Consider the following 21958-nt stretch of genomic DNA (forward strand, 5'->3'; position numbering starts at 1 on the left):
TAATGTAATGTTTGATCGTATAAAGCAGTGTACTTCGGTTATATTTATTCATAGTACCGTATCGACACTAATGAGAGGTTCATAATCGTCCCTTTTCAATTTGTTAGATACCATCTGTACAGTATAATAGTATATTTAAAAAGAATACAATTTTACCTTTACCTTTCATTTTCTCTTTAAAATCCGAATTAGCCAACAGCGCTTAATCTGGCGATATATAAATACGGTAGGTGCATGCACGTGATTTGTTGTTTATTAGTAGCCACGTATGGCAAATAAATAAGTTTGATTGGGCCTTGTGCATCATGTATATTCATGAGGTTATGAATTACGTATGGGCAGCTTGAATAATCAAAGTTGATTTCCCAAAATTATGTTTGATAGTTTTTCTTGAATGTTTCAGAGCACCTGAAAATCACTTTCTCATTTTCCCTGATAAATGTAAAAAGGAAAGTGGTCATCTTTGTTGTTCCCTGTCTAACAGTTTGTCTAGGGGCGCCACAATTTTATTTAGAGAACGAGAAAAAGCGAGAATAAAAGAAATACATTAGCTGTTTCATGAATAGAGAGCCTGACATGCCAAACAAAGCCAAAAACAATTTTCATCAACCGGATATTTTATTAAAGTTCTAGAATCAGGCTACATGATAGTGTAAGGAATACATTTCTATTCACTACAAGACAAAAGTTACAGCATTTGTTGCATATACCGGTACAAAACATAAATAGAGATAGTAAGGATCAGTGTATGAAATGCCTCAGGCGTGAATGGTGACAACTTACTTTCATATTCAATTCATCTCAGTATACACCATATGAATGGTTGAATGTATTGATAGGCTATCATGTTTGTATATTTGCATCACCAAATATATAATTCATGTACATCATCACTACCAAAAATGTATCTGACATTTTCAAAACTAGCAAGTGTCATTTCAATCATTAATGTGCAGGCAAAAGATAACTTGCATTACAGTTTGATCCGCTCGTAATCGGCGGGCCTTATAACATCACGGATTTATATCAATATATTTTATTTGGAGAATTGTCTTATGACATCTCGCCAGAAGTATTACAAATTACTAATGGAAGTTATGTACTTTGTCTACTTTCTTTAACATGCCAAATATAGACCAGGCAGATCAACTATATCACTTTTAACGTGGATCTACTTTTCGGTGTAGTGATAATAGCCTAATAATTCCTGTCGATTACTAGCTGATCAAATTATACACTTTAGGTTACATACCACTAATAGGCCTGGGCGATACATGGAAATACGACGAGTAACTATTTGTTTGCATGGCATCTGAAAAGACTGCATTAAAATCGCTGAAATTGATAGACAAAAAAAGTACTTTTTAGGGTTTGCTGCTTCAAAATGGTATATTTTCTCTCATTATATGACATTTTTGTTGGAATAGTACCAAAACTCATACGCACGGCTTCGGTTTTTAGTAAATATTCGTCCTACCATATTGTAACTTTCAGCTTCGAGGGCGCACTGCCATTTTAAGGTGTTTACGGTTCAGTGCGTTAAAACAAGAAAAGTCTCAGGTCAACCTATGTTGAGTTTTTGATCATGTGGCATCTAAATCATATAGTTTCACCTGATATTAGTGGCATTTAACTGTGAGAGTTATGAATATGAGAACATTCCACCCAAAATTCCAACCCGTGTAATACATAATTAGTGGTATTGAACCTATAGTTATCACCATTAGAACAGAAAAAAATATATAAATCAGAATTGCCAGTGTCTGATCCCTTTAAATAAAATGAGTGGTGCATGTCATGCTGTGATTATGTTTACTTATTGCAATAGATCAAATAAATATATACGCAACATAACACAGAACGGCATGCAACGTAAACACACAATGAAATGAAGCAGTTTGGAATCATCGAACATTAATCGTGCACTTATAGTTACCGTATGTAGGTCTTTATGCTATCAGCCTCAAAGGTTTGAGCATTGATCATTTATAAAATTGTATATTTCAATTGTTTACATTATTCGTTTATGCTAGAAAACCTGCCTAATGGAATATAATTTGACATTTTTGAAATCGTCTTAAATGTTTGTACAACGTCTAGGAATATTACACACATAATAGGAAGTCTAGCCCTGCACATTAATGACTTAGGCTAAAAATATACATTTTAACTGACGTTGAGTTTTTAGTCCAGTAAACATATTCGCAATGCCTGATGCAAGAAGCAGAAGCGATCCTGAAAAGCTGCACAATATTTTATTCCTTGGAGAAGGCCAAAATAAAATGAGTGGGTGCAGACATCGGAGATATATTGCTCAAAATAGTGGGTGTCCCCAAAGTTCGAGTATGCACATACTGCATTTACTGTCCGTTTTCCTATACACAATACACAGTGCTCTTTCCCATTGACGCGTGACCTCTACAAATAGCCCTACGTTAAAAGTATGGGGATATGCCTAGTTAACGTCGCTGTGTGAAAAATAACCGGCCAATATTAAAAGTACTCTTCTAAAGTTCTAGAAAATATAGTTTTGTAACATGTCCTAAATTTTTAGCTAATTTAGATGTTTGGAAATATGCGTACTTTGGTGTTTTAGTTAATGTTATAGGTAATAGTACATTGCCTAGTTAACGTCGCTGTGTGAAAAATAACCGGCCAATATTAAAAGTACTTTCTAAAATTCTAGACAATATAGTTTCGTAACATGTCCTAAATTTTTAGCTAATTTAGGTGTTTGGAGAGGGTCTCACTTTTGTGTTTTACGAAGGATATGCAAACGACAGATAACACCAAAAATATGAAGAAATTATTTCCAAACCGTGTTAAGTCAACAATCATTATGTTGCTCATTTTCAAGAATGCTGGTTTACAAAGCAGGCCATTGTCTCATTTCGTGAACAAAGGTACACATACCATTGTTTCCTTTCGTTTCCTTTATAATCGGTTACCCAACTGAAGCTATAATACCAGCTTTATTGCGATATCGCACATGAAAACAGACACATGTGCACAACCAGAGAAGATCCGATTTAATCAGTTGAGCTGTTTCAATGAGTGTTATATTGGTTTAATAGCTTTTAATGGGGTTTAAGTCCTGCAAAGGTCGAGATGAATTCTACTGTAGACATGACTGCATCATGAAGTGCCCTCATGCCATCCCATACTCAAAACCCCACTGACCCACCCACCTCCGGTGCCGTTACTGTGTTATGAATATGTATGTCCTGTTTGGGTTTTAGTTGAGATATTAGTAATATCGAGTAATCTGTTTTAAAAATGTAATGTCGTTTACATAAAATATTATTTGACATATGCATTTATATTATTGAATGGCAATTATAATTATGGAAAACCCTTGCTTCAATATATTTGAAACATGTACTTCAAAATAGTAGCATATAGTCAGTCCGCCTTTAAGTGTTAACGATTAGTATTGATTGAAATAAAAAGAATGCTCTGAAATATTGCCGAAAGGTAATAAGCACTAAATTGCCTTATAATATCATTATAAACATATTGCTTTCTATTCAGACAACCTTATCGTGATTAAAACGCCTAACCATTATTCATATATGTAAGGTAATCGTTTTATGAACCTCTACATTTTCGCAAACGATAAATTTAAAATGGATAAAGTTGTCCCAATAAACAGTATTGATGTTAAATACAACTCTTAATGTATTGTTCTTTTTGATTTATATCATCGGATGATAAAATCCACTCCTCAGTGTACTCTTAAGATGTCATGAATAATTGATATTTATTCCTGGGAGGTTTTATAAATATATATTTTTCATAAAGATATATATATATTTTTCGCAGCTGTTTGATGTGATCATTTATTAGTTTTTCAAACAAAACATCATGTCCAACCCAATTTTTAGGCTTAAACAACTTAAAGATGTATCATACTAATGTATACAGATGCTTTTGAGTCATTTTCAACTTTAATTTCCCCTTATTTACAACAATATTCAGTTTCACAGCATTTTTTAAAGCTTTTTCGGATATAAAATGTATCTATTTATGACAAGATGGTTGGCGCTATATAGATATTGGAAATTACTCTTTCAGGCTTTTAATCAAAATAATTCCTTTTACTTTTTGATGAAATATGCTGATAACATTTCTTTGTTGCTTGTTTCACCTATTCCACCTGTTTAAATGGCATTATTGATTACCTACCCCTTGCAAATTAAGAAATATGATTTATGATAAATAGCGCCATCTATAGTTTGCATTTTCTTAATAATGAAGCAAATTCTATATGCATCAAACAACCGTGTTTTCATATAGAAATACTTACCAGACATTGTCGATTAATTCGAATACGTCTCTAGGGATTGTACATGAATCGGATGTGAAAAAGGGTTATTGCAATTATACGTACTGGATTAATTAAACACATTAGCTACGCATCAAATAACATTGCCAATGTAAAGTTTATGTAATATGATATCGTTTGAAACATAACATGGTACTTTTTAATATCTGCTCAAATCAAGACCTATATCTTCCTGCTGCAAGATTGACTGTAAATGAGAAAGATTATAGGAATATGTCATAGTTTGTTGCAATTCATCATCAAATATTTTGTTATATAGACGAATTTATTTTCACGCATTCCTAAACCTAAATGGCAGCCATAGTTGGGTGCCCCCTCAGGTATATTCCACCTAAAATGTGAAATGATGTGGTCTTGGCGGGATATTAAACTGCATTCCATCACCCATGTTACACGTAGATAAAAGAATGATGAAAGTTTATACAATACAATTCAATAATGGCCGACTGAATTCTAACCATCACTTGGCTCCTTGATTCGTCTATAAGCGCCGTGTGAACTTACAACAAGACGTATTTAAATATTAAAGATGATATGATATGATATGATATGATATGATATGATATGATATGATATGATATGATATGATATGATATGATATGATAGACATGATATGATATGATATGATATGATGATATTATATTATATTACCGTATATTATATAGGGTCCACAAGTTCCCCTGAATACTTTTTAAAATAAATCAAAAAATATTTGATGAAATGCAAACGTGTAAAATCAATATATGTAGCCTTTTTGTTTTACACATATGGACCAAATTATAGCCTCACACGTCATTGTGTTCAGTCACAATGGTTCATTATGTATAAAAAGAGACCGTTTTAAACATTGTTAAAAGTGGCATCTGAGTCCATAGGAGTCAGATCTCAGGCCTATTCATGTGTTTCTTAAAGAAAACCTGACTGCTACTCAGGTGCAACTTTTAAAACGGCCGCTTTTCTTACACAATTAACCATTGTGACTGAACGCAATGATGTGTGACGCTATAAATTGGTCCACAGAGGTAAAACAAATAGGGCTATACATATCTTTTTACATTTTTATATTTCATAAAATATTTTAAAAGTATTAGGGGGAACTTATAAGTTGTGGACTGTAAATGATATGATATATATGATATGATATGATATGATATGATATGATACGATATGATACGATATTATTTGATATGGTTATATGAAAATTCCCCAGATTCTTATGACATTGCATTTGAAAACTGAGTATTCCAGTGTGCCTTGCAAAATAAAATCTTAAAAACGAAGCCTTTTATAGTTGTAAACCTATGTTTTCAAAGACAAGTTACCATTACCGTCTCTCTATAATACTCCCATGTCGTAAGGATATCTAAAAATGCATGTTCACCACTTTCTGCAATACAAATACCTTTCTTGTTCGTTGCATTCTACGCTGTTGTGCATAATAATACTATGCGCACAAAGTTACCTTGCGCCCCCTCCCGATTCTCCTAAACAAAAATGTAACCACATGATTAACTCTTAATGTTATCATCATCATTATCATCGTCTTCACAAAAGCACACATCTTCCTCTTGATACCTAATGTACATTGGCCGGTAAAACGATAAAGCTGTTATCCATTTGGGTTCTGCTTCAACGATAAATGAATAGGCGAGGTAGAGCATTCAAATTTCCCAAGTTTCTTATTTATTTATTTATTTATTTATTTATTAACCATTATTAACCATATATACCTTCTCAACAAATATTACAATGTTGATTTTCAGTAGGGCCTTGAGACAAACATATAAAAGCATTAAATACAGGTTAGATTTTACATTACTAAAAACCATTAAAAAATTGAGCTTACATAAATATTACACAGCATTAAAATACATTATATAAATATTATACAGTATGAAAACCAAGTTTTTGTAATTAAAGATAATTGAAAGAGAAACACGTATTTAAAAACATTTGACATGTATGAGCTGCAGAATTAGTTGTGCTACAATTTCAGGTCTTCTTTGAATTTCTTTTTGAATTGCATTAGTGAGTTGACTTGACAAATATCTTTCGAAATAACATTCCATAATACGCTACCTTTGTATTGGAAAGAGCTTTTGCCATAAGTTGTATTGCACTTTGGAACATCATATAGATCGTCAATTTATACTACCTCTAGTGTTAACAGAAATTCATTTAACATTTTCGTATTATATTATTTATTTCCCGTAAAAGTATAAAGTAAAATATAAATGAAATACTCATTTAATGCATACATTAACTCAAAGGCGAAGGTCGGCAAGTTCCACAGGGGGGCACTCAAGTATGATAGTGTACGCATGCGTGACCAAATTTTGTTTTTTAGCAGTCAAGTTAGCTCAATTGATAAGGCGTTCGACTATGGTGCGAGAGGTTGCGGGTTCGAACCCTGGCGATCCCTATTACGCTCTCGTGGAAAATTGAGTTAGCTTGAAATTCCCCTGGACAAGGAACTTACTGCTAATTGTCTCGTTGTAACCCGTTCGAAACTCGGGGAGCTGATCCTGGTTGCGAAGGTTATTTGTGGAACGTCTAGGGTGTGCGCTCTTGAAGCAGCAAAGTCCCTGATTTGTTGTTAAATGGTTTATGGAATGATCTGGGGCCGTAGTGGTAAGCGACAACCTGTAAAGTGTGCTGAGGCTTGTGGATCAACGTCTAGGCGTTGTGTCTGTGCGTAGCGCACTATAAATCACTGCGCTTTTTTTAAATATTTTTTAACACCCTTAAACGACTTTTCCCTACCAGTAAATTTACCCCTTTAATTCCCAAAAATTTGAAAAGCTACCCTAATTAAGTTGTTCAGTTTCAGAAAACTACCCTTATTCTTGAAAATCAGTGTTTTTTAGTCCCTCAATGCGTCACTTGCCTAAAAAAACACCCCTTTTTAATTGTTTTACGCATGCGTACAGACCATTTATGTGAGTGCCACTCCCCCCCCCCGAGCAAGTTCTCCCCGCAAGGCCACGGGGTCGACAGGCCTGAGAGCGGCAAGCTGCCATAGTTGATTTTTAGTCCCGCAGGGCAACAAAACAAGGTTGATCTCCCTAAATAACACTTACCCTTAGTACTACGTGCACGTGCGTAAACGATATTCGCAGGCACCAGTTGCCGATGCACCATCGTCAAACAGTGTATACCGTGTACCTATGTGTGTATAGGGCGCTATAACTGTTGATCCAAATTATATTGGCCGTTACAATTGTGATAGAAATGTGTGTTTTTTTCAGACATGTATAGTTTCCCATTGCATCACCACATACTGCCGTACAGCCAAGGTCAAAAGTTGTACTTTCCAAATGTGGCGCCGTTCTGGGCCTGATAAAGGTCTAATCACCGAGCCGTTACCTCACCTGGACGCACCACTAAAATAAATTACCCGATTGAATCTGAAAAGAAGATATCTGATACGATCATACATTTTAATTAATACAGAATACATATAGTCAGACAAAATGAGAACCGATGTGACCGTGCTAAGACAGGATGTGGCTTACTTAAGTATTAAAATGAATGTTTGTAATGCTAACCGCTGCTTCCGTGCTCAGAAGGATCATCTTAAGAAAAGTAAACTTAAAAATCTAAAATTAACGTCACACGTATCTGATGACTTAAACCTCAGCCCTTAGGGATGAATACGTAATAATGTTGCACGTCTTGCTCGTCTGGTGTGATTATTTTTTACTTCTACTACTTTCTTCCCTATTTTGTTTTTCTTGATGAATTGTTTCCTCTAATGTCATCTGACACATTCATTATAAGAATGTTTGAACAAGATGTGCTGAATTTCTAAAATAAAAGAAAAAAAAAACTGCTTAAAGGTCAGCACTCGGTGATTAAGCCATCTTGTACACCTACACAGCTAGCATCAAGTAGACGCTCATTTATATTGATTTGTATAAGTTGAGCAAATCGGGATAATAGATAATGTTGTTTATTCTGAATTAAAAAGCGTAATAGGAAATAGCAAATGTTTTTCTTTCAATTAAGTGTTTCAAATGGATGACTGTTATAAAAGAGGTGCTTGTGTATAGTGTCATGGATACCACGCGTCATCTGGACTCTAACCTTTTATTACCATGTGTTAAAATTATAAACAATGTTTTTGTTTGGGACTGTTAATCTCAAAGCAAAAATCTCGTATGGTAGAGAAACTATACTTACAGAAATTTTATGAATATTCAAAGTATGATGTTGTTTAGATTTTTTTATTTAAGTCTCGAGTTTTCTTTCTTTTTCCACATGTTAATTTTGTAAATAAATAATAATCATTTATTATTAGATAGTATTGGCTTTCTTTCACCGTCTGTGTCACATTGTGATCATCGTAAGGTTTTACAAAATTAAAATGAAACATGGGTTTTATTTACGGGCAGTTTCTCTACAACTGGTGCTTAACATTCATTTTTATGGAGTGTGTTCGTTGAGGGCATTATAACCTCAATTTTCAGTAGTATAGAGGCTAATTTCTTTGACATTTTCACAGTATACAGTATGAACATGAACATGTAGAAATATATCTGTATCTGCTCTCTTTCGAAAAAAAAAAGTCCTGTACCTTAACGATAGTGAAACTTAGGTTTCACTAATACGATACTCTTTTATGCATGTGCGATTCTTTTTTCTTTCAATTACCTTTTTTTAATCATGCAAATCAATATGGGTCTTGTTATAATTTTTAAGGTACAAACGTTGGAAAGAAGTCGTCTCATTCTGAACACAAGAAAGGACTATGAACAGAGAAGGCGGGCAGTATAATCTTTGTTGCGAATTTGACTGGCTTCTGAGTGTGGAAACACACACACATACAGTTTGTTAACAACCGATCACCACTCTGCTCTAATTCATATTGGAAACGAGTAACTTCCAAAACTTACACAAGTAAGTGTTTTCAGATAGATTTCTCCCTCCGTAGATACGTCTAACCTCACCTTCGTATTATTATCCTCTCTATATTCCGTGAACCTTTGAGTCTTCTTTTGTTATGACGTAGCCAAGCCACTTCATACCGTAGACCTGTAGCGTAATTTTAATTCAAACTTCTTGATGTAGTAGATTAATGCTTATTTCAATATGAAACATATTACAGTATGTCCATTAGTATACCGTCCATATGTAAAGTGTGCTGAGGCTTGTGGATCAACATCTAGGCGTTGTGCCTGTGCGTAGCGCGCTATAAATCACTGCGCTTTTTTTAATTGCTGGTCGAAGCAGCCACAAAAAATGGATTTTAATTATCTAAATCAATATATTATTGAACAATAATACTTTAATATTTTGCAACAGTTCATTCTACAGATCAAATATTTTGAAAACTTGCTTGATTTATTGTTGTGAATAAGTTATGTACGTTTTACAAAAGTGTTGTTGTTTCAGCCCTCTTTACAACATAACTCAAGAACCACAGGACCTACAAGAGTATATCTGTGATATTTGAATACTTCTACACACTCGCTATCAAATGATTAATACAATTTTTTTTTTTTTTTTCTACCTTTAACAAGATGATGTGAACTACCACATCGCAACAGTTAAAATAGTTGCTAACCTTACCTCATATTTTTCTTATCAGCGGAGTTATACATTTTCTTGTCAAGCACCGCTAGCAATGTACAATTCATCATAAACGCATCGGGACAAGTCTTTAATACTTTACACACTCATGGCTGTATCAGTAATGTTTAATTATGCGTGAACACATAGGGTAACTTGATAGTAAAGGAACGTCGAGGTCTTTACATCGTTAGTTTAGACATCTTACGCATTAAGATTAAAAGTGTCACATTAATGATACAAAAGACAATTTGAACCACATACAAAAAAGAACTAAATCAGAACCATCTTTAAAAACGTGATATGATTTGACAAGTAATGAGCAGGTTTTGAACAGATAATAAATTATAAACAAATGGGATTTAGTGCTTACTTTGACAGTTGTCACACCTATTGTATGCTTGAACTTTGGAAGTACATGTACATGCTTGAGTGGCCCCGCCCACCAGACAATCTTAGTCAATGTCGGGAATACGAAAAAAATAGGTGAGTTTATACAGTAACCGAAAATAACCTTACATATTCCCTAGGCATAGTCAAGGACCTTACTCTTCCACCTGGTAAGGTGGAAGGGTTAAATTGTTTTCGCTAAAATAAGCGGATTGTCGGATAATTATGAAGCCGTTTGGCAGTTTGTTTAAGGGTTTTGCGGTGAAAGGAAATTTTGAAGAAAAAAAAGTCTTCATTAGATGAGGGTTAATTAGGCATTCTGGATATATATTACTCGACGTTTTTGCTACTTGTGACTAGAGGAAGAACTTTCGACATTTCATTACTTCAAAAACTCAATTTGTCCCAGGATGCATTCTTGGGATAGCAAAATTTGAATGTATACATGTTTGGCTGTTACTGAAAATTGAAAAGTACATTAGTGTGCACTATAAGGAATAAATAACATTAAAAACATGCTATGCTATACCAAGAGCGCAGGATCGACATCGCATATTTCATTATTACCATACGATCTGAGAATGGTATATGTGTGACCGTCGGCCCCGGTCAATTTTATTTCGTGTTTAGAAAATAATATATCACAAGATTTTAAATGATATATCATTTGACATCAAACGATATCCAGAAGCTCAGTTATGGTTTGTTGCACTTTGCTCCTTCAGCAAAAGGGTACCTTATTACGGTGCTTCATTATGTCTCTTAATTGGTGGTCACATAAAATCATTGCCAAGTCAGCGAAGTTCAAGAATGTCCTCTTATTGTTAAATCTTAATTACTACATACCTAGACAAAATACAATGCTTTGCAACCCACTACTTGAACAGGATTTACCCAAAGTAAACAAAGACTAGAGCTATTTAAGAATTCTGTAGACATAGGTAGAAGCTTATTATCCTCTGCAACAATAGGATTAATGATTGGTTAAAATGGCGTTTGACTGGCACAGGCAAAATGAGATACATGTAGCACCAACTTGAGGTACCTATGAATACAGCCTTTATGTACATTTTACACTGTAACTCAGGATACAATTTACCGATTTTACCACCGGTTTGTGGTGGATGGTCACATTTATGCAAGTTATACTGTTGCTCATTAGGAACCTAGTTGTGTAATTATGCTCAACCATCTATTGTTGTCACGCAGCATGTCATGCATGTGACTCGCATCATTTAGTTGCCATATGATGTCAGATCATCAAGGCGGTAAGGCACTTGACTCCACTTGACGTATCTGTCTTAAATTATGCAAACGCATTCCCCAACCATTTAATGATATTACCACCCTACCCTAAAGTAAGTCTCATTTTCTTTGGAGTAGGGCTGGGTCAACTTGTGATGAGCAGTTTGAGCTTGAAGCTATGATCGTAAAAGAACTTAAATCAGCTATATAACATTATAGACTGGCATTAAATATAATTAAGTATTAGTGTTTGATATTGTTTTACCGGCTATGCAGCTTACCTGATCAACTATTTTATTAAGAATTACAAAGCATTTGTACGAAAGTTCCGTGAATCTTGTCCGTTTTGATGTCGATTGACTGATCTAGTCAACGATTAGACTTCTCCGTACTCCACTTGCCCATTGTGCATACTCTTGCTATTACATATAAGCACAAAACTCTGATGTGTATTTATTTGTGTACAATTAATAGATTTTCACATCTGATCTTTTCAGTCACCGTACTCCCTCTGTTTGTAAGATTAATTTTACTCGGGCTTTCGCGATCAATAAACTGGTAGATTCGAAAATCAGAGTTGTTCAGTTTTGAAGTGAGCCAGTATTAATAAATAAATGTATTATGTTACGATATGTTGCATTCAATTACATAGGCATAGGTGTATTAAACTTTTACTGTCACTATTAAATTATACAAACTTTTTATAACCAATTACTATTGAATACTTTAATTCTAATAAAACCATGAATGAAATTACAACAGATTACAAACACTTCACGAAAAAGAACATTTTTTTCCTATATCTGTGAGTCTTACATTGTTAATCAAAGACTTGAATCAAAGTATTGACTTTGTTTTCTCACTATACGTAAGTACCACAATATGATTGTAGACTTGATATGTAAATCCATTGATGCGGTGATGTAGAAATAACTCTTTTAAAATCAAGAGAAAAGGTTTGATCATGTTGAATTTCGGACAGTACCGGCGCGAAGGGATGCATTGGGCATTGCCTATACCAAATTTGACAAAAACCCACTCCCACGCCCCATCAAAATCATCTGGTATCGTCACTGCTAGCCAGTTGTTTTTCCCAGGCAAAGTCTTGACCCAAACAATCAGAGTATTGGTATATCGAGGGTGCAGAACCCAAAAGCCGTTACTCACTATGACCAGCTCTCACAAAATGAGCATAAAGTTGGCATCTTGCTTTGGTCTTCAAAAATCATTATTTCCTCCACCATTGTCCACAATGTTTTTTATTTTATTTTGAATTCTGTCAAGGTTAATGTATTGTATCGTCAATAGTGCCCAGGCGACTTTATGCTCATTTTGTGGGAGTAGGTGATTGTGAGTTGATGCTTACTGTCTCTCAACTGTCGATATCAGGCTGTATAATTAATATTCAGATTCAAAGTCATATTCCAAAGACACTAAGAGATAAAAATAGAGATAGATTAGTGTGTTTAATGCGTTTAGTTCAGTATTATTTATCTGTAATGATCGTGTAAATATCATGACAAAAGTAAAGGAATGGAAGAAATGAGGTAGGTGAAAATATAAATCGTCAATATTGACATTAAAAATAATAGTCAAATGCTTTTACTTTATTCAATGAAAGTTCGATTGCTTCTTTAGTCATTAAATTCATTTTACTGGTTTTTGGAAACCCATTTTATAACTGTATAACCAACCGATAGCCACTGAACGTCCTTTACATTCAAAACGATCTTCAACCATTTCAATTCTTCAGCTGTAAGTGCATCGTGGATAATAAAATAACATCCGAGAATTCAACTGCAAATTGTAAAACTATGTGTGATGCGATCAAGCCAAATCAGTCGGAACTCGGAAATATTGATTTTGAGATATAGCCAAACAAAGGAAATTTTTCCTTTTGTTTCCTATTGTTTTGGAAACTCTTTGATTGCTCATATCTTTGGAACTGGTTGTTCAATTTCAATGGGATTTTCTGCAAAATCTAGCTTTATAAATACTTTTTACAATCCTATTGGAAACTGAAAATTTATTATTGCCGAGTTCCGACTGATTTGGCTTGATCGCATCACATATATTCATGGTGTTGATCATAATACTAGCTTTTATAATGTGGTTTTGCAGATTATAAATGTAAAAGCACGTGTATACAATGTAGTTTTGTCATTTTCCGATTGCATAACACAATACAATAGATGTCAATGACATAGTGAGGTTTTCTTTAATGTCTTATAAGTGATAGGAGAAACACCAATACAAGTCAGTTTTATTATTTTTATAAATCGTTTTCAATGTTTTTTGTAAATTGTTACTTATGTTGTGAAGCAACGTGCGAGGTATGAGTCATGTAACAAACCAATGTCCTTAACACGTTCAATTTAAAGTGTATACACGAGACGATGGTAACGATTTGAACAAACCTTGAAGAAGTTGCTTGACTTTAGTAGACACATTTAGACGTCCATTTAATGTTTTCGATGATGATTGGAATAGCCGCACTATGACCGAACAGCCAATCCCTATAAAAATGTGCAGGTTGTACATTACCTTTAAAAAGACACCTGTGTTTGTATGTGTAGTGCCTCTACTCAAAGATATTAATAATTCATCATCGCTATCATCATAAGAAAGTGACATGAAGGAATATAAACTGTGCCTTGTTTAAAAGTCAAGCACCAGGCTTAAAAAGGAAAAGAGGCACTAATTATATTCAACATGTTTTCAATTGTGTAAAAAACAGTACAAATCATTGACGATATATTGTTTGCCTTTATAAATTTGTTCCAATTCTATATTAATTTTTTTTGTTTTATTTCACAATGCAACCTGAAAGAACAGGCAACCAATAAAACTCATTCATTAGTTGTGCAAACGTGAGAGGATAAGGTACATAAATAGTTAAAATCTCTGACACTAATAAACTCAGAATATACAGCGTGTAAAGTAGTTCCAAAAGCAAAGTTATTTTTAGCCTCGCCTATGTTTACGCTTCGTTTGGGTTGTCTTACGGGCGTGATAAGGTAAAGTCTGTTTATGAGTAAGAAAGCGCTTTATCTTGCGATTGATCGATTCCATCTACTGATCGTATCACCAACATATTAGATTGAGGTAAATATAGGTTGTGATGAATATAAAACGCTGCTGGGCAAGACAGCTCTGTCAAATATTAATAGTCAACTGCGTCTGTGCTACATTCAAAGCAATACGGATTTTATTTGAAATAAAGTTACAAAATAAAGAACTTTTTTTAGAAAAATAGTTATGCACATCACATCCAACATCCGAAATGAGGCATCTCTATCTGTTACTCCTTGACCCATTTTTATATTTTTAGAATACATTGCAGCAGCCGAAGCTTGAAGCACTAAAAGTAATGCTGAAAGAAAAAAAAAGATGAAATATCCTCTATTTGAAAGATAAGCCGTAAGCAACAGGATTACTAGTATTCTAGGATATAGAAGTAAAATGTCCGCTGGGGAAGGTTTTGGTACAATATGTCGCACCAAACACGTCATAACATGGAATTAGGTTGAAACCCGATCAGACATTTTTTTTCTGTGACAGAGAAAGAAGTCCCAATAGAGACCCGTTTTAGTGACCATAATGATTTCATGACAGAAGATGGGTTTTTCGTCTTCATTTTGGTGAAGCGTGATAATGATGAATAATTCATGAGGTTGTTATTGGTGAAGCGTGATATTGATGAATAATTCATGAGGTGTTTTCATCGTGACTTTTTGACGTTCACTGTTGCCTCTACTAGCGACATCCAAGCTAGAGCACTGAGGCGCGCTAGCTAACTGTGAGTTTGATTTTGCCTCTGCACGCAGAGTGAAGCTAGGATTATCATTACGCTAGACAATAACTCATACCCCTGCACTGTGTACTAGCATAACAATATCTGCTTTCGACACGATTCTACGGTAATTACATTGCTCTTCAGCCAATAAAGAATTATTTGCCTGCAGGCTTGGTTGTCTGCCGGTTCAGTTGAGGAACCTAAACCTGGCCGAATCCTGCACTTAGAAGCAGCTTTGATTTCACGGATTTCAATCAAAATATTATATTTTCTCCATTAAAAGGTGTTTTTTGCAGGCGCACGTTAATCGAGGATGCGACACCAGGTACATTTAGGTGAGTAGGGAACTTATACTTAAAACTTTTTCCCAAAGCAATCGATTCAACGTGAAAATAAACATTACCTGACGTTTTATGTCATCTGCAAGGTGCTCTACAGGAGGACGTGGAAATCTAAATCTGTTAAGCAATCCATGAGGTCGACTTAAGTACATGGGGTTAGCTTATGGGGTTTTTCGTACTCTTTTCTACTTGCATTTATGTGTTTTCTCTAGTGTCAACATATGGTAGCTCGGTGTATACATACCCATGTTCGAGTAAAATCGCGTTTGCTATAATCAAATATTCTAACATTGGTGGGACACATTTTGATTGCATTTACCAACGTGAAACTGTGTAGCAATATGTAATTAGGTTCCTATGAGTATTCTGAGCGATAAATATATTAAGGAACGCATTGATGTAACTTAATTGTACCCCCCATTTGTACTATTGAGTATAAACCAATAAGGTCTGCTAGGTATTGTAGATGGTTTCTTTTCTTTGCCAAGAGAGTTTGCAATCAAAACACAATTTCCTCATGCTAACATATAAATCATGCGTAAGAAAAGACAATGAGTTGAGTCTCACAAAAATGTTTAGTTGGAATTCCAATTTTACCCCATTGGCGTCGGTGTAGCTTTATCGACAAATTCAACTGTTTTAAATAATAATTAGTACAAACAAGAACATTATTTGTTTAGTGGTTCTTAATTATAGTTTGTGTAAATGAAAATACTACTCTTACAGAATACGGCCATGAAATATAGTGCTCCAATTATAATATGTATAAACTAGGCGCCTTTTAAATTGGATTTTCTTCGAACTGCCATGGTTCAACCGAGATGACTAAAGGCTAAGTTTAATCTCAGTGGAATGATTTGTAGACTCAGAAATCCTTGTTCAATCTTGCATGTGACTTTGAAGTGACGAAGTTTATTCCACATTTTGCATTCAGGTATATTTGTCAATTATAATCAAGATTCCACCTGAATGATCCAGACAGATCTAGTGGCTTACCTTTATGTTTTACTAGCTGCATATTATACTACTAAATATACCGCATTTAAACAAGAACCATTTCAGAAAACATTTTCAGTAATATGTGCGCAATTTGTTAATATTGCTTGGGAGGTGGAAGGGCATTTAAGTTGCCTTTTCTTATAGAGAAGCAAATGCCACATGTCGCAAAACGTATCCAAAGCAATCACAAAAGGAGCGTAAAGTCACAAGTTGCATGACGTTGCAACTGTTGAGTTTGTTTGTTTGGTTAAACGGTTGCTCTGTGTGGAGACACACATGGGTCCTGATGAGACCAAAATGCTCAAGCCAGGCTAAAAAGCCTGTAAAAGCATGCTGGCCTATATGGAAAGAGAAGTAATTTGATGTTCTTTGATTAAAGACACATGCATAGTCAGCAGTAAGTCGTTATGAATGGGGACAGAATTGAATATTGAATAGAGTACAGCATTATGTCCCCATCCATAAAGGACCTACCACTGACTATACAGGTGTTTTAAACACAAAACAGCAAATCAACAATTGGAACGTCATACAACTTGCGACTTTACACACATTTCGTGGCAGCAGGTTACTTTTAGTTTTTCGTTTTAGATTTACCTTATTGCATTAATTTACACATACGGTTAATAAACCAAGTACCATTGGTGGTTTAATCAGGCAGTTTAAGAACTATTGGTTCAACACTAACCTTGTTTTTTAAATTCAAAAAATAAGTCACCAGTAAGATTTAAAAAACGCAATTATATTTTTTGTATATGAGGAGAACATCGCTTTAAGCATAGCTAATAATATATCATGGCTAACAAAAGCGCAAACACGATTCTAGTCTTGTATGTCCACTATCATCATAATCATAATTTATTTAAAAGATATTTATATTTTATGAGTGATATTTAACTACTTCTTATACACTCCAGTGCTATGTATTCAATTGTCTATTTTTATCTATATCAATATGCTTTACGCGTTTTATTGCGCAATTTTCAGACGGTTAAACATCATAGGGCAGATATATTATTCCATCATGCCTCTGCATGACATTTAGCTATAATAGAAACATTTTTGTTATAGTCGTAATTGAAAAATGCAGACCTGGATCTTTCCTGACGCAAAAGCGTGTGACAAAACGTCCAATTAGGCAAAAATAACCTGTCAGGTATTAATGCGCTCACATATTCCGGAGCAGATGATGTCCGTCGTAAAGGGATGTTGTCTTGTATAGTTAGTATGCCATTAAATAATAATGACCATATACAAAGAAAGTATAGTATTTATCAATTACGAAAGTAGAGAGCACAACACTCTATAGCTGAACGTTAGTCTGAAGTTAATTAAAATGAAATATCAAAATCAACACACGTTTTTTTTCTGTACATTATTGATCCATAGTTACAGTAATACAGAGTGTCGCGTAAAGACGGGAACCAGTGATATTTTCAAATGAGTTTTAAACAATCATATGGTGTTTATACATGGTGAAAGCCAAACAACTATAGAGCTCATTTGAAGAAATAAAAACAGTTCTGAAGATATGATTTGGATGTAAACAAATGGCTGCAGGATACACTCTGAGAATTTTCTGTTGACTTCAAGTCGCGCCGTATTGGTGGATTTAACACACACAATGCTCACTCAGTGGAGAGTTTTTGAAGGATACGTTTGTTCGTTTGTGGCTCACTATGTCTATTTTTTCTCAAAATTAATTAAACTTTTTCTGAGTGTGTCAAAATGACATTTGTTTTCTAACAGATCTAAAACAATTGAATGTCATTTTTCAAATTCTCAGGAACTTTCCTATACAATGCACACTTCACACAATTTTTACAAAAATGGTCTAATGTTTTATTTTAAAAATATAAAATTTCAATTTCCAATTTTATAATACCATAACTTAAGAACTCAATATATCCGCTTAGGAATGTCCGATTTCATTGGGGAAAACGGCGTTGTGGAGCAAAATATCTCTATACGTAAGATATGTAAAGACCGTAGAACCTTTGGCTACGGAGTTTTGCGTTTTCTACGTTTGTAAATTATTAATACTATGCTTTCTTTGTACATGGTCATTATTATTATTTACTAGTATATTAACTATACAAGACAACATCTCTTTATGACGGACATCATATGCATTTTGTTTGGAGCCCCCGTACTTTGGGAACCCCTTTTTTTTGCTTTTTCGTCATTATTTCTCCTTCTTCAAAAAATACTGGTCTTGCCTTCATGTAAGCACCACGAAATTTGTATATCTCCAACCCTTATGCTTAATCAAGTCAAATCATAAACTCTAATAAACCAAACCTTAGAATTCATATTAATTCCTACATGAAGGTAGAACCAAAATACTTCGGTACCACTTTATTTTTTGCCACTTCATATCGTTTTAATTTTCTTGTTTTTTTTTTGTTTTTTTTGCTGTAAATCAGTTACTAGACGGCTTCAACACAACTGGCGATTGGCCTGGATTCTATTGTTTTTCTATTGTTAGTAGCTTGTTATTTAGATGTCACCCTTCCTCTCGTAATTAATAGGGAGTTTGCGAAATGCAAATTTACTTCCACTTCTACTTCACCTTCATATATATTGGTTGGTTTTCTGCTGTAAAACGTTTAATTGGTTACTACTTTTTTTAAATATCTATCATATTCTTCCCAGAAGTAGGTTACTGCTAGCTACAGTAAACAGGGGATTCGCACATTAAAGTTATCCTCTTAACGTGTAGCATTATGCAGTATGCACCATTTTGCATACTAATTTATTTTAATGATGACCACACCCAGGAGTTAGAAAGCCTTGACGTTCATGTAATTTGCAGTAAAATACCGTAAAACCTTATCTACAAGCATATGCCTCTAAACGGGGTTTTTTTGACAAATAAGACGACAGGCAGACACTTTCCACAAAAACATTATAGTTTAAACAACTAAACATCTCCAAAAAATTAATAACTAACCCCTCTTATATATTGACCATTATTCACAAAACGGGCGATTGTATTACAAATCTGTAAAATGCGTTGGAAGCAGAATTTGACAACTTATTTGCAGCAATTGACTAAATATTGACGTCACGGTGTACATTTAAATCAATGTAACCCATGATTTGAAAGTTGCAGTAAATTGTATTGATTTTGTATTCAGTAAAATAGAAGGAAACCTGTGTAATGATATCTGAGTGTTTTGGTATTGTAAGTGCTACTTTCAAATTTGGATCTCACTGCATTAAATTGGCCGGTGTTTTATTGTCGTCTGAGCTATCGTAACAAATTATATGTCAAAATGCGCAGAAATAAATTCTGCTTCAACGCAGTTTACAGATTTGTAATACAACAGCCCTTTTTGAATAATGGCCATTATTTATGGGGGTTAGTTACTTTTTGAGATGTTTATATTATTGATACAGTCGGCTGTACGAACACGTATTATTGTAAGACCAATATATTGTAAGGTGTCTTTGGAGGGTATTTGCCTTCCGTCTCTTTCGTAAAAAAACCCTCATTTAGAAGCATATGCTTGTAAACGGAATTCTATGGTATGTGGCGTGTTGTTACACAAAGCAAACGATATTTCAATATTTGGTCTCCTAGCTAGATAATTCTCAAGTTTTAATTTCGTAGAGCATGAGAAAATGTAGAAACTATTGTTCTTATAAATTAATTAATTATAATCTTCAAGTGGACGTTCATAACTGCTGCTACCGATTTACACGTATAATTTACACTCCTATAATGTTCCCAGTAAACACAAAAACGTTTTAAAAACGTTTTAAATAAGTCATATTTTGGCTTTGGTTTAAAAACGTTTTAATAACATTAAAATGTCGGGTTATATAAAGGTCATGATAACGTTTTAAAACGTTTTGTATGAAAACACACTACAACAATATTTTTTAATGTTTTCAAAAATGTTATTGTAAACTATTTTTGCAAACATTTTGCCAAATATTGTGTCAATACTTAAATAACATTATGTTAAAATATTTGAACCCAGCAAACACAGAAATGTTCTTAAAATGTTTGTTTTTTCAAAACCTTTTAATAACATTTTAATGTCGGGTTATATAAAGGTCATGAAAACGTTTTTAAAACGTTATTGAAAATATTTTGGTCAAACATTTTTCGCAAAATATTTTTTCAACCCCAAAATAACATTCTGTTTAGAATGTTTTGTATCAAGTTTTCAAGAATGTTTTTTGGAATGTTGTTAAAATGTTTTTAAACCCTTTATATAACCCGACATTTAAACGTTTTCTGTAAAGCATTTTTGTTTGCTGAGCAGTAGATTATCAAAAAATGTTTTTAAGGTTATGAAAACGTTTTATACTCTTAATATACCCTTTATATAACCCGACATTTAAACGTTTTCTGACATTTTGCGAATGTCGAAAACGTTTTGTGTTTGCTGGGTTACGCCTTTAATTTCTACGTCAAGAAACTTTCGCTAGAATTCGTTGACACCAAATTGTATTGAGTAAAACAAAGCATTGCCTTGAACCAGATGAAATAAAAATACCAGTTGAAAGTATACGACCCCGTATAAGAAGTATAAACCAGTCCTTACGATATACTCGGTTGCCATACAAATCTTCATATAATCCATGATAACTTTGCATCTCTCTATGTGATGAAAATAAACACCGGTGGGAATTGCTACAACATTAATTAAACATGATATAGTGCACCTGCAATCTTATGTATAGTAAGTTACTTTTTGTGAAAACATTGACAGATGATGCATTAGTAAATTGAATTGAAATGCCAAAGGAATTGATGCAATAAGCAGTTGCTGCAACTGTAGCATTTCAGTTACCATGTTCTATATCTTCGCACTTCGTGATATTTCTGTCACCAAATTAGTTATTATTGACTTTAGAAATATTTAAAGCAAGTATGCTTCATGTTTAATGATAGTCAACCTAAATTAGTTATGAATGTTATTCGGAATATTTGGGGAACAAATATTACATTCCATGCGTCATCGCCAATCGGTTGTCAAATGAAGCCAGGTAAAACGTAACTAGCAAATAAGAATTTCAAATTTTCATTTCCTATGTTTGAATTTAATTTCAAAACAATGTTTGAACTACTTGATGTACAATCTGCACGCAATTATCAAAGAGTAAATATGTGCTTCAGAACAGTCATGGAGTCTTATTGTCGGTTTGTAACAAGTCGTTCTCATTGATTTTGTGTCGGGACCAACAAATTTATCATGTTTTAGTGCACTTGGTAAATAAGAAGTTAGAAATAATATTCTGCCTTCGCATTATTGT

At 33.9% G+C, this 21958-nt stretch overlaps 1 protein-coding gene across 4 annotated transcripts in view; it reads left to right on the forward strand.

Annotated features, from left to right (window-relative positions):
* The window catches only part of LOC140171140 (synaptotagmin-15-like), a 189056-nt gene that overhangs the window by 33013 nt on the left and 134085 nt on the right, over nt 1–21958 (forward strand). Inside the window, exon 2 of one of the 4 annotated variants that reach the window (XM_072194324.1) lies at nt 9047–9244. The exons of 2 other annotated variants lie outside the window; for them this stretch is intronic. In XM_072194324.1, the coding sequence (XP_072050425.1) occupies nt 9244 (1 nt within the window). In that variant the 5' untranslated portion in view covers nt 9047–9243. Of the gene's footprint in view, nt 1–9046; nt 9245–15329; nt 15683–21958 lie in introns of those variants that run through there. One more of the 4 variants, XM_072194323.1, reaches the window with a different exon arrangement.

The sequence above is a fragment of the Amphiura filiformis genome, chromosome 15 (genome assembly GCF_039555335.1).
Source record: "Amphiura filiformis chromosome 15, Afil_fr2py, whole genome shotgun sequence".
Classification (NCBI taxonomy): domain Eukaryota; kingdom Metazoa; phylum Echinodermata; class Ophiuroidea; order Amphilepidida; family Amphiuridae; genus Amphiura; species Amphiura filiformis.